We start from the raw sequence: 14,241 nt of genomic DNA, 5'->3' as shown, positions 1-14,241 counted from the left end.
CCTTTGTGTATTCTTAGCTGACCTGCTGTTTCCCTTCAACTCAAACTTGTGCTGTGCATTCAGAACAAAACTCAGACGTTCCATGCTCAACCTGTCGAAATCACTGCCAAGAACCCAAGAACCTGCCGAGAACACCGGGCGTGCCTCTCGATCGATCCCCTCTTACCATGTATGAGCCACAGTGAAGCGACGACGCTGTCGGATGCTTTTATTCACCAGCAACTTTCTGAAAAAGCATGGTGAGTTCCTTGGTGAACTGCGTGGAGAAATTTTGGGAGATGTAGGTCTGTTTCCCGGTACCTTTGGAAGCTCAAGTTCCAAGCGCATCTGTTCCTTGAAAGTCTTTATGCAAACCTCGGGTTCAGAAGCAGTAAGTTCTTTGGGAGAATTTTTTGCTGTCATGTCTCGTTTGGAGCGCGCTAGCTTTCACCATGCAAAACAACAGTCTTGAACATAGCAAAGACACTGCCGCGGGTTAAAAGGCTGCTGCGTCCGCACTCTTCCCAGGCTAATTTGGGAAGCTCTGCTTCCAATCCTGGAGCTGTTCAGAGCAAGAGCGGCGTACTGGGAGAATGGCAAGTCAGCCTGTCACAAGGCGCTTTATCAGGCTGCCTTTGCCTCTGAAAATGCGCCAAAGTGCCTCCTCTGTCACTAGCCTCCTTGTGGATGTGGGTTGCCTGCAAGTTACACACCGAGAGTCACTGAATCCATTCAGCTGAATAGATCAACTCATAAAATATTCATGAGGGCTCTTGATAAATCCTTTAAATGCATTTTTTTAAAAAAAGAAAACCTTATCAAACCAGCTGCATTAACTCGGACAGTAAGCAAAGTCTGGCCACCCAGTCACTTTGTCTGCACAAAGGGCAGAATCGGAGTCCATCCAGCACGTGCTGTTAAAAGTCTTCATTCAGAATTCTCTTGCTCAGCAATGCACACAGCAGGAACTCCGCCTATCAAATGCTATTGGCCCAGCATTCTTTAAACAACTGTTCGGTCTCCCCCTTAAAAAAAAATACCCTCCACTGCTCAGCTTTGCACTAAATTCGTGAAGCTACTGTCTTTGTCACAGTCAAAACTGACTAAGTCAGGGATTGCTAAAAAGCCTCAATAAAACAGCTTTTCAGATTCCACCTCTGAGTCAAAGAGCTGATTTGCTGAAGTTGCCCCCCTTCCTTCTCCAGAAGGTCCAAACCAGAATCAGTATAGATATTAAAAAATGTCACTGAACAGGAAAACATTGGCTTTGATTCATTCCCCCAAGGAATTTAAAACCTAATTTTTGTTTCAATAAACATTACTCTCTTTCTTCTGTTTAAGCTCATTGTCTGCGATCTACCCACAGAAGCCACTCTATGTTGGCTGCAAAGCCTCTTCTGATGGCCAAAGCACCCCAATCTAAAATCCAAATACCAGCCGGGTAAAACACGTACCCCATGTTAGGCACTGTGAACCTGTTTGTGTGAGTTGCAGAGAGGTACACAAGGTGTGTGTGTGTGTGTGTGTGTGTGTGTGTGTGTGTGTGTGTGTGGCTGTGTGCACCAGAGAGTGAGTTTTTACATTGTTTGTGCGGAGCAGAACTCAGGCATGTACTCAGAGCATGTTTTCAACCTGTCCCCCCTCCTTTTTTTTTTGGCATGGGAACAAAGCTTTTATAGACGAAAAGGCGCACTGAAGTATACAGAGGGCCACTGTCCTTTGTACAATCTCTACTGATGACAATGGTCGCTGGAGGCAGGCTGATCTCAAGCAAATGTGACAAAGCCGACTAGGATTAATCAGTAAGGCTGACAGAAAAGGAAAAGCGCACAGTAGGACTTCAGTGAAAATAGACATTCCTTTTCTATACTAGTATGTAAGGTCTTCCAGGTGTATAAAAATCCCTCATATTTGTTACACACTAAAAGTGTGCTCGAGGTTAAAGGGCTAAGTAAGAGCAGATCATGGTCTCTGTACAGGAGAGCAAGGAGTCGCGCTGTGAGCCTTCAGAATCCTCGTCAACATTTAAACAATTAACTAAAATGCATTGTGAGCAAATGCATGGTCCTGTTCAGCAAATCATTCCTAAAACAAGGAAGCAGAGCCAGGGCACTGAAAGGACTCATCCAGGCCCATCCCAATGGTTGGCGTCACCACTAAACCCACAACTCAGGTTTGCCGGCTCCTGGTGAGCACTGTCTAACTCCTTATACAGTGTGCTTTTGTCTGGGAAGACCTCAGCGCATGCTCTTTGGTATCTGAAGGCATTTTGAGTATCTTGAGATGATGGATTGTTGGTGATACGGTGAAAATGTGGTCAGTGTTACCTACAATTTGCTGAATTATGCAACAAATCTGAGTCTTACCTGAAATAATATGATTTAAAACTGGGACCAGAGATTATATGATACTACTGTGGTTCACAATGTCTTAGTAGCAAAAATAAAACTGCAAGCTGAACTCATTAAAGCTATTTCTCATATTTAATTTTCAAAGCTGGCAGAGTAAGCAAACACTTTAGGAATTTCTTCTCAGAAATGGCAAGTTTTGTAGCCCTAATATGGCCAAGTGTGAATTGAGGTTCTGATTAAAAAAAAAATGGTGATTGTGTCGCCACCTGATGTCATCTGCCAACAGTCTCAAAGCTGTACAGACCTGCTAATCCCATCTACCCCAGGAGGAAACCAGGGTCACCAAGAAGGTTTACTACAAAGCAAAGTTAAAAGATAATTAGGCTGTTTGAAAGCCTGAATTCCTTAATGGAGATTGTGTTTTTCACATTTATAGTATTTATACATAATGGAGAGAAAGGAGGGACTGGGGTCTAAAGACCACATCCCCAGTGGCCCAACTTTCTCCCCTTGAGCTTCACTTCCCCAGGAGCAACAAAGCTGGGGGTCAAGCCTTGTGGGGAGTGTTAAAGATTCAAACACCAACATGCTATGCTTAAGAAGCTTCTAGTGAACAAATGGAAACCTTCCTGCCATGTGTAATTCTTATCCCTTGGGACCTCAAGAGGAGAAATGAGTAATCTCAATTTATCAGTTTATAACTATATATCTTTGTGAATTGTTGAAAATTCTATCTATAGTATATCTCAGTATTAAAGAAATAAATCTCTGGCATCAACATCCTGTCAGAGCAATAGAGTAAAGAATAAAATTACTTAGTAACAGACAATTATTTCTCACAAATATTGGGGGCATATTAACAACATTTCAGCTTTCTCTAAGCTGTAAGAAAAATTAACTACTACCAATAAAGTGGTGTTTATAATACAAACATAAAACAGTTAAAAAATTTAAACTCATTGCCTTTTTAACAGCGTGATTTTATATAAAATAATTAGTCCTTTATATTAATATCAATATAAAATTTGAACTCCAAAAGTTGCTATTTAGTAAAATTCCTCTAAGCATCATTTTCAGCTGACCTTTGTAAAACTAAACAATTTTAAAGACACAAAACTGAACTTCCTGTGTCCTGATCTTAATATAACACTGAATTCAAAATAACACTGCTATAATTTACTATGAACACAAAACATATAAGATGAAAGAATGCACTTGCAAGTTTTTTTTCCAGAGTGTAGTTAGGCTAACAATATTAATAGCTAAATTCTTAAGTCTTTATCTACTTCACCATCTATCTTCTTCTTGCCAAAACAATACAGCATCCGAGTACTGACACTGGATCCCATTCAGTGAAAGACACATCAATTCCTTTTCTTTGGTCCAAGGCAAGGTAACAAGAAGGAATGATGCCAACAAAGGACTGTAGCCTCTTCCAGCCAACAAACCGTCGGTATGCTTTCTGACAGCAGTATCAGTGCAAACTACAATGTCAATGCTAAGAAATGGAGCCGGAGAATCATTCTAGCGTGATTGAAAGAAACATAATGCACAACAGAATACAAAAATAGCTTCTATTCATCTTGGCAAAGTACAATTAACTGATACGTATAAAGAAACTGCTGTTGAAATGGCACCGCAGGAAGCCTCCCGTTCCACTCAAGCGCTGGTGTGTTCCATCATATGAACAGTTTCATGGCTCCCTTTCATGATAGACCGATGACATCAAAACAACTGGCGTCCGTTGTCTCTGGAATTAAGCTTCATTCCGCTCTATTATAAATGTTTCCAGATGAAACATAAGTGAAGGAAAGGATTTAAGACTTGTAGGCACTGGAGGTGTAGCTCACAGTATACACCTTGGTTTATATGCTCACAGCGCTGAGTTGGTACCCTGCACCAAACAAAATACAGCTATGATGTACTGAGTTCGAAATACCATTGTAAGGCTTATTATCCTGCATTTCTAGAATGTTCAGGATATGGTACACAATATCTTTTCACTGAATATACATTATATTGTCCATTTTCAAATGAGATCACCAGGACACAAAATTGCATTATTAAGGAATTGGTCCAATAGGTAAACCTAGGTTTACATTGCTACTGAAGAGACTGGTGAGAATACAACTAATAGAATGGAAGACGGAATGCCTGTTCACAGGTCGTCTGGTCATAATTCAGGAATTTCATCTTCTCAAGTACTCAATGTCTTCAGTCTGAAATGACCGTGGTGTTTGTCTTCATAAGATGATATATTAAGATTTGTTTTTTATCCATAGGCTCACATTTAATCACTCATGATTAGTAAAGTGGTGTTCAGAAAGATGGGTTTTTACCTGTGCAACCTGCATCTCAAGGAACAAGATGGACGGTTACATCACAGATACTGGGGCAATTACATGGTTCTCAGACATTATTATTAAGAAACAACTGCCCATTCAATGCCCCCCAGCAGCTTCTCATAACCCCGAAGAAAACCCACAAAAGCCCAGAGGGCCCTATATATACCTCTGCCCTGTCCTCTCCAGGCATTCTCTGGCCTCATCTCTGGATACTGCCCTCGGCCTCACTGTTTCAGAAACATGGTCTCCTTGTTCATTAAGCATGGCATATAGGCTTCCCTTCCCCTGGCATACCTGCGTGGTTTACTTCCTTGCCTCCCAGCATCTATCCACATAGCATCTGCCTGAAAACTTCCACAGCCATCCTGTTTGACACTCCTGTGACTAAAATATTTTGCGCTGTTCTATTTGTCAGTATGTAATATAGTATAAACTATTTGCTTAGTAATCTCCCTAGAACTTAAGTTTTATGAAAGAAATTAGTTTTTTGTGCCTATAATCCCAGTCTGGGAAGAATGCCTACCACATGGCAAGTATTTCATAAATCCTAATTGAATGAGGAAATGATTTATCTTTCCAGCGCAGAAAAAAATGAGGGAAGAAAGTCTAAATAAAGAGGAAGTAACTGTGGCTCTTAAATTTGAGAGAGTTAATGTTTTATCATTTTAGTGATATTTTTTTTTTGTTTAAAAATGTGAAATTTTATGAATTCATTGAGAACTTCTCACAATAATACAATGAATTTTGATCATATTTATTCCACATTCCCCAACTGTTCCCAGATCCATCCCTCACCCTCTCCCAACTTTTTGTTCTCTCTTTTCTGTTTTATAGCCCACCAAGTCCAATTTTTGCTGCTTACGTACCATGGGTATGGATGACATACCAGGAACCACATAAAAAACTTTGTCTCCTTCATTTTCTCAAAAATTTAAATCTGTCTTATAAAATTTGCACTTTTCTCATAAGTCCACTTTACTTAAACTGTGGCAGCTGGCTCTTGTGTTCTTCCTCATGTGACACTTCTGGGCCTGGCCATATGGCATCTGGTTGGCCTTGCTTCGTCTTCCCAGATAGTGGTCGGACAATTGGTGTATTGCTTAGAAGATGGGCAATAATCAGTTCTCAGAATCCCTTTACTTGCCTTTTTGTTATTGAGAGTTGGAAAATTCTTTTTTTTTTTTTTTCTTTGTTAGGATTTTATTGCTGTGATGAGACACCATGACCATGGCAACTCTTACGAAGAAAAACATTTAACTGGGCATGGCTTATAGTTCGGAGGTTTAGTCCATCACCATTATGGCTAGAAGCATGGTGGCAGACATGATGCCGGAGAAGCGGCTGCAGGTTCTGTCTCTTGGATCATCAGGCAGCAAGAAGAAAGACACTGGGCCTGGCTTCAGTGCCTGAAACCTCAAAGCTCCCAGCTCTTGTGACACACCTCCAACAAGGCCACACCTCTTAACACCAATCCCTTTGAGTCTATAGGGATTTCATTAAAATCACCACATTCCTCTGTTTGGTCCCTATAGGCATGCAGCCATACCATAATGTGAAATGCATTTAGTCTAACTTCAAAATCCCCATAGTCTATCACAGCCTCAAACCTTTTTTAAAAGTCCATGTCTCTCCAGAGACTCACGGCAACCTCTTAACTATAACCCTTGTAAAACCAAAATAGAAACACAGATCATATGCTTCTACCATGCAATGGCATAGAATATGCATTACCATTCTGGTAGGAAGGAAAAGGAACACAGTGAGGAAATCCTGGATTGAAACAAGACTGAAGGCCAGCGGGGCAGGCTCCAAACTCTGCATCTCCATGTCTGATGTCAAAGCCCTCTTCAGATCTCCAACTCCTTCAGCTTTGTTGGCTGCAAGGCACTTCTTTCTCTGTCAGCAACTTTCCTTGGCAGATATCCCATGGCCCTCACACTCCAAACATTTTGGGGTCTCTAAGGTAATCCAGGCGTCACCTTCACAGCTTCACACAATGGTCTCCTGAGGCCTCCATGTAGGAACATCCCTGACACAAGTCTGGCCTCAGCAGCTTTTCTTCATCATGGAGGAAGATTCCATAACCTCTTTCTTCCATCCTTGACTCTAAAGCCACATGACCAAAGCCACCAGGTTCTACTGCTTCTTGGGGGTGGAGACTGGCCCCCTCATTCAAATACATTTTCATTAGCTTTCTGTTTCCAATGGTTTTCTTCACCACCTAAGTATGGCTGTCCTGGAACTTACTCTATAACACAGCGGGGCCTAAAACTCAGAGATCCATCTCTTTCTGCCTCTGGAGTGCTGGGATTAAAGGCCTGTGCCACCGCAACTCTGGAAAATTCTTAATAGAGTAAAAGTAGGGTCAGGATTTATAAGCAATCCTGAGGGAGCTACTATACTATCCAGGTACTTTATTTTCTGTTGCCTAAGTTGCATTTTGTCTTTTGATCACTACATTCTTTCTTAGCTAGTTGCTATTTCTTTTTTAAAATTATTGTTACTCATATTTTCACTTTAGTGTAAAGGAAGAATCCCAATGTGTTGTACTCTCTGCTGGTGGTGTGGTGCCTGGTGGTACACACTTGCTGAATGCTCTCTGCACCTTGCTTTCTGGGCTGACAGTAATTACTTGCCTCTCATACTAGGTGCTTTCTGTGGTGGTAGATAACATAGAAGGAAAATGCTAAGGAAGTTTCTTTGTCTCCTAAGTCTTTGTACCATCAAGTTACATTAGCAATGATGACTCAAACACCGAAAATGCAAGGAGAGATGTGTTCTCAGGGTAGGGATCTGAGAGCCGCAGAAAGAGAAGGTACCTCAGCTCCCAAAGATCATTCCAACCTTCTGATGAATGGCCTAGAAAAGTGATTCTACATCAATGTTAGGGACTCAAAGGCATATTTGGGAAGGGCTTTTTCTCTAAAATCAGCTCTTAACTTTTGCTTATGTCCTATCCTGGCAGCCATATTCTGTCAGGAGTTAAGAAAATGTGATATAGCTCCAATGTGTATATAGTTAAAGAGTTTAGGTATAACGATTAATGCTGACATCTATCTCATTGTGATATCACTGAGATCCGCGGAAGAGCAAAGCACAGACAAAAATCCAGCATCAAACCCACAGCATTTCTCTTAGGAAAAGGATAGTCCTAAAAGGGCCATGCCATATTTGTTTATATTTTCAACCTATTTCACAAAACAATATTTTCTTAATCAAAATTTAGTGAGCTTTCAAAGGATACAAGAGTACAAATTAAAAAAAATTAACAAATGAGTTATGAGTTGGGGTTTTAGCTCAGTCAGAGAGGCCTTGCTTAGAATATTCAAAGCCCTGTGTTAAATCCCCAGCACCACAAACAAAAACAGAAAAATAAACAATGAGGAGTAAACTGAAACAGCCTCACTTAATTTCAAGATAACCACTACAGACTTTTCATTTTAAATTTGCACGTGTTGAAAATGCCTTAAAATCTACAACAACAACAACGGCAACAACAACAACAACAACAACAAGGTTTCCTATTTGACAATGAGGAAAGTGGAAGCTTGGCTAACAGGACTATGAGATCTTAGAATTTAGAAGTAACTCAGATATAATATCATATTATAAAAGTACATTTGCATATGTAAAAATGAAAGGCTTTGGACATTTTATGCAGGAACATGCTTTGCTTTATAGCAAAGATTTCAGGAGAATCTGTGTTCACGTGGTTGCTGCAGTGAGGACCTGAAATAGTTCTGTTACTTACCAACTGCTCCACCCTACAGCTTTATGTTCTATTCCCCTCAGTTCTCTCCTCCCTGGCATCTCTGATCTCTCTCTATTGTTAAGGTGTTATCTTTTCAGCAATGGCATACAAATGGAATCACAGTCACCCCTTGAGACCAGATTCTCATGCTTGGCATAGTGTCTTCAAAATGGAGCCAAGTTTATTAATAGTCCTTTCGTTTTTACTTCCTAATAGGATTCTGTTGTTTTAATGCACCATAATTTGTTTATTTTATTTTACTAATTCATTCATATTACATCTCAAATGTTATCCCATCACTTGTATTCTGCTGTTCCTCCCTCCCTCCCACTCCTACCCTATTCCCCTTCCTCCTCTAGGTCTATGACAGAGGGGGACCTCCTCCCCCACTATATGGTCATAGGCTATCAAGTCTCATCTTGGTAGCCTGCTTACTCTTCCTCTGAGTGTCACCAGGCCTCCCCACTAAGGGGAAGTAGTCAACTATGGGGCACCAGAGTTCATTTCAGAGTCAGTTCCCACTCTCCACACAACTGTGGAGAATGTCCTGTCCATTGGCTAGATCAGCGTAGGGGTTCTATGTTTACTGCTTGTATTGTCCTTGATTAGTGCAGTAGTTTGAACAGACCCCCCTGTGCCCCACCATAATTAGTTTATCCAATATCTACAAAAGGTATTTGGGTTGTTTTTAGCTTGAGGAAATTATGAATAGAATTTCTACAAAGGTGCCTGTACAAGTTCTGTATGAACATTTGCATTTGATCCTGGGTGGTAAACACACAGCATATACAGAATGGAAGTCTTTGGTCATATGGTAAATATATATTGATATAACACAATGTCAACCTATTTTCCAGAGTGAATCTATCACTTTTTGTTCCCATGGGCAATGTGTGAGCATTGCAGTTAGTCTACATGCTCATCAGAAATTCCTGTCATTATATATTTTGTAAATGTAACTTTTACTCTCCTGCAGTAATTGTCATTTTAGACACTTCCTGCCTCCATCTGCTAACGTAAGCCTACTCCTGGAAACTTCTAGCCTCTGACAATCTAATCTAGGCTTACAATGTTTTCATCCTCTGGGGCTGCTGAATAAGATCACTCTTTCTAGTTTTTTTTCTGAACTCTGGCTGGCTGGTTCAACGGTTCTGGCTCAAACTCTTCTCCAAGCTGACTGATTCAGCCTGGCTTCTCTCAGTTTTTCACTGAATAGCTCTGCTTGGCCTCCAACTACTTCTGGCAATCTGTTCTAATCTTCTGGCTCCTTCTCACTCTCTGGCTTGTTCTGTCTTCATCTGTGTCTAGCTGGTTCTCTCTTCAATCTTTCTCTGTAAAATTCTGCTGGAAAATAAAATTGTCTCTGAATTCCACAGACTGAATCGCCGTGAACTCAACTCCACTGCACTGTCTCTCAACTCCCTGACTCAATCAATCTCCCTGAACAGAACTGACTGGAGCTCAGAGATCTGCATGCCTCTGTCTCCTGAATGCTGGAATTAAAAGCATGTACCACTATACCTGAGCCTAAGGGTTTTTTTAACCTCAGACTTGCATTATACCAAGCTGGGCTTGAACTCAGAAATCTGCTTGCCTCTGTCTCCTGAGATTAAAGGTGTGCCTATATTCCAGCTGGATCAGACAGACCTACAAGGTCTTCGGATGTGATCTATTGCCAAAGTAGCCATGATTTGAATTAAAAGTCTTCAGCATTCGATGTAGTGACTCGAGCTGATGCGCAGTTGTTCAAAATCTTGCACTGAGTTTACATATCTGTACTAATGACTCATCACCCTTATCTCCTATGCTGACTTGTCAGGGTGACCTCAAGGCTTTCCCTCATTGTCAAATTAGCTTGAATCTTTCCTTATGAATAAGATTCTCCCACTGCAACGTGACCATACTCTCTTTTCAGAGCTGTCACTTAGCTTCTGCATACATTCTTTCCAGAACTTAAAGGGTTTTTTCCTTTAAGAGTTTAATATTTAAACATTTTTCATACATTATATTTTGATTATATTCCCTTCTCTAAACTCCTACATTCTTTCCACCTCCCCACCAAACTAATTTCATTTAATTTTCTTACAAAAACAACAAAAGGAAAAAGACAAACACCCTGGAAACTCAAGACAAACAAAAAACCAATAAGACAAAAAGAAATTTAAAAAACCCTAAAACACAAACAAAATATCCACAAAAAAAAATCAACTCCCCAAAACATATAGTTTGTTTTGTGTTGGTCAACTACTCCTGGGCACAGGGCCTATTCTAGGATGTGACTGACACAGCCAGTGTGCCCTTCAATAAGGAAAACAAGGTAGATCTTTCCTCAACAAGGTAAAAGGAGATGTTCAACTCCTGAACTTTATTCTTGGACATCTGCATGCACACTATGACACACACACTTGCAAGCATAAATGTTTGTGCACATACACACAATACAATAATAAAAATAACAACAACAATAATAAGTATAATCTTAAAATCACACATACACATATATACATGCACGCACACCAATTGGCTATGCAAGCAGTACATAGTTGTTTGCTAGGGCAGCCAACCACGGAGAAGTACAAAAGAAATTTGTCCTGTGTATTGCTATTTTGTTTCCAAACTCCATTTAATTGCGTGGAGGGGGGAAGCTATGGGCCACTTTCACACACAAACATCCCCTGACTCTGCTGTGGGTGAGGTGTCATAAAGCCCGAACACTAGCTCCAAAAGGGACATTGCCAACTTGCGGCTCTCCAGCCTTGAGCTTAGAATTGAGTTGCAACATTTCTCCCTTCCCTTTCCTTTCTCCAAGCCCTCACATTATACCCCTTCCATCCTCCTTCAAGTTCATGGCCTCAACCAAAAGAAGTTTATTCTTTTACAGTTATGGAGGTCAGGCGACCCAAGACAGGTGTAGAGTGTTGGCTCCCTCGGTAGATGACGAGTTAGTAATGTGTTTAGGTCGCTTTGGTTTACAGATCGTCCGCCTGCCTCTTCCTGCTGTCTTTCTTCTGTGCACAGCTGCTGCCGAGTGACCTCGTGTCATAAGGACATCAGTCACATGAGATTATAACCAGCCATTATGACTTCATTTCAGTTTTACCAATCTTCGTGGAGATCCTTTCTCTAAAGTAGGCCACCTCGAGGGCTAGGGTATGATCTTGTTTTTGTCATATTCTAACAATTGACAACAGAATATTTACTAGATAGTGAACACAAATACTAAAACTCAGGTAACTCAGACAGTGTAGGAAAGTGGTTTGGGACTGACTAGGCCCCTGGCTTTGAACTTGCAAAGACTGTTATAGCAGGAATGTGTAGAAGAAAAAAAAGCATTCAGCTTGTGATTAGACAGCAAAAGACAGGTGAAACAATCTGGGTCCCCAAGTCCCCTTGGAGGACACAATCCCACTGACTCAGGGATGTCTCACTACATTCTTTTCAAAGACCCACCACTCCCCAGCATCTTCATGCTAGGAACCAACTTTTGCCATATGGAATTTAGGGGTTACTTAAGACCCACATTTTGACAGACCCACAACACATGAACCTGATGAATAGTGTTTCAAGCTATAACAATCTGTTCTTTGATCTCCCCCAATTTTATATCCCTCTCATTGGCAAACTACATCCCTTCCATGCCAACTTTTTCACATCTAACCATTCCAGCATCGGCCTAAGTCCCAAATCAAACCTCATTTAAATAATCCAAATAAGTTATGCAAGGAACTTGGAAGAAAGTTGCTCTCCATCTACGAATTAGAAAAGCAGTTATCTGTTTCCCAGATATAATGACGAGGCAGTCATAAAAGTGAGATCCTGGAAGAAAAAAAAAAAAAAAAAGGGATCATAGATTGCAAATAAGTTCAAAACTGACAGGGCAAATTCCATCAGATTTTAAGACTTGAGCATTCTCCTTTATTTTCTATTTAAGGCAATGTACAGCTTTCTGGGATAGACTACAGTGTAGCTAGCATGAGGCACCTGGGCTCTGGACAGTCACAGACAGGACACCAAAGCAGGGGTTTGTTTCCTCAGTTTTGTGCCCTCTGGGGAGGTGTGGAAAGTGGCAACGCCAGTGGTCTGTGGGCTACCTTCTGGATCGCTCTTGCATTTTATAAAAGATCATGCATATCTGATGCCAGATAGTTTGGTTCTCCTCTCTCCTGTCTGCATGATACAAGACGTTTGACAGTCTCCATTTTATACTATCCTTTCCCCTTGGGAGAAGCTAGGACAGCTTTTGCTGATATGAAACTCACAAAAGTCTTGGCTGCTTTGTAGTTCTCATTGGTCAAGCCATCAGACAGAAGGTACTGCACACGTCAGCACTGTATAACTGCATCTCAGTTCCTGGCTTTTTCCGGTAGTGTATCAGAACTAGGTGCTGATTTTCTTCAAGTCACATCGCTGATCTTCCCTAAAGAACATGGCTTGCTGTGTTGTTGTTGTTGTGTTTCACTGATACACATAGGCCAAGAGGTTTCTAGGTTTTCGACATGTGAATAATTTTTATTTAACAATTTTAAATTTATTTAAATTTATCTCTCCTTTCACATTTCACTCTAAACAGCATGTAGAAACTAGGGTATACTTGCAACATTTCATTTAGAAATATCAGCTAAATACGAAATTCATCATTCACAAATTATGTTTTCTATGAAGAAAATGTAGAATGTAATTATGTCAAGTTCTGTGCCATGGTGGAATAAGGATTATCTTATTATATATAAATCCTCTGAGTTCCCATAACATTTTTCTCATATCTGTCTGAAAACTCATCTGAAGCACTGCTGGCTTTCATATCTCTCCAAGCGTCTTCATGGCAATCGCATTTCAAGGCCAGTCAAAGTCTAAAGCTACATCCACAACAAGGGTTGTTAGAGCACAGCCCGGCTGCTTCCCGGGAGAACCATAAACTGGGCATCCTAACGACAGAAGCTTCATTATCCTACAATTCCACAGGCCAGACCGCCTAACAACCAAGGGTCCAAGACTGGCTCTTTCTGTTCATGAGGAAAGGATATATTCAGGCACTTTCCAAAATGCAAGACAGGAGAGGCAGAAGCCAAAAGAGAGACAGCTGAAGAAAAAAACATATAATCAAATGTTTACTATGCCCTCAGTGATTTTATTTACAGTATCATGTTTAACTTCATAACTCTGAAACATATAATGTGTGTCACAGATTACGAAACCAAATTATTGAAACGATGAATGAATTACCCATGGTATCCCATCGGCAAAACTTAGAACCAAGCCAGAGGACTTAAAAAGTCATCCTTTAATCTACTATATTTCATTACAAAGGAAAAATGAAAAAGAATACGGATATGCCCGTCATAAAAATCTAACTTACAGTATAAAAGTCACTTATTCTAATCACTTCACAACTTGAATTAAAATCCTAATACAGACTTTGCTGTAACAAAGATTAGTTCCCATCTGAAGCTAGTGCTGGTCAGTAAATCACCTGCCCAGAGTGTGCAAGGCCCTGCCTGCAGTCCCTGGTCTGTAAAGCATATGCTCCCCATCCATGCAGTAAACTGATTATACTCATGGGGTATTAAACCATTTTGTTTGAGTGTTTGAGTCAATCTCAAGTCAAAAAGGAAGAGAACTAAGGGATTAACTGGCTTCAGTCTGTTTCCAACAACTGTTCAAAGTGAGAACTTAACCTGGCCTTCATGTGTTATTAAAGATCTAGAAATGGTTCTTCTGTGATCTTTTCTCTCCTATCTTAACTAACATATATGTGTGTGTGTGTATGTTCTAATATATAGCACATATATATGTATAAATATGTATATAGTGATAT

The 14,241-nt window shown here is 40.5% G+C and overlaps 1 protein-coding gene across 1 annotated transcript in view; it reads right to left on the bottom strand.

The window, feature by feature from the left end:
* Pde4b (phosphodiesterase 4B) overlaps positions 1-14,241 on the bottom strand; it is a 433,831-nt gene that overhangs the window by 370,855 nt on the left and 48,735 nt on the right. The window contains exon 2 of the mRNA XM_051171541.1: positions 167-677. Within this exon, the coding sequence (XP_051027498.1) occupies positions 167-402 (236 nt within the window). The 5' untranslated portion in view covers positions 403-677. The remainder of the gene's footprint in view (positions 1-166; positions 678-14,241) is intronic.

The sequence above is a fragment of the Acomys russatus genome, chromosome 29 (assembly GCF_903995435.1).
Source record: "Acomys russatus chromosome 29, mAcoRus1.1, whole genome shotgun sequence".
In the NCBI taxonomy this organism is placed as follows: Eukaryota; Metazoa; Chordata; class Mammalia; order Rodentia; family Muridae; genus Acomys; species Acomys russatus.
The sequence above is the reverse complement of the archived record's forward strand: the minus strand, read 5'-3'. Positions and strand labels throughout refer to the sequence as shown.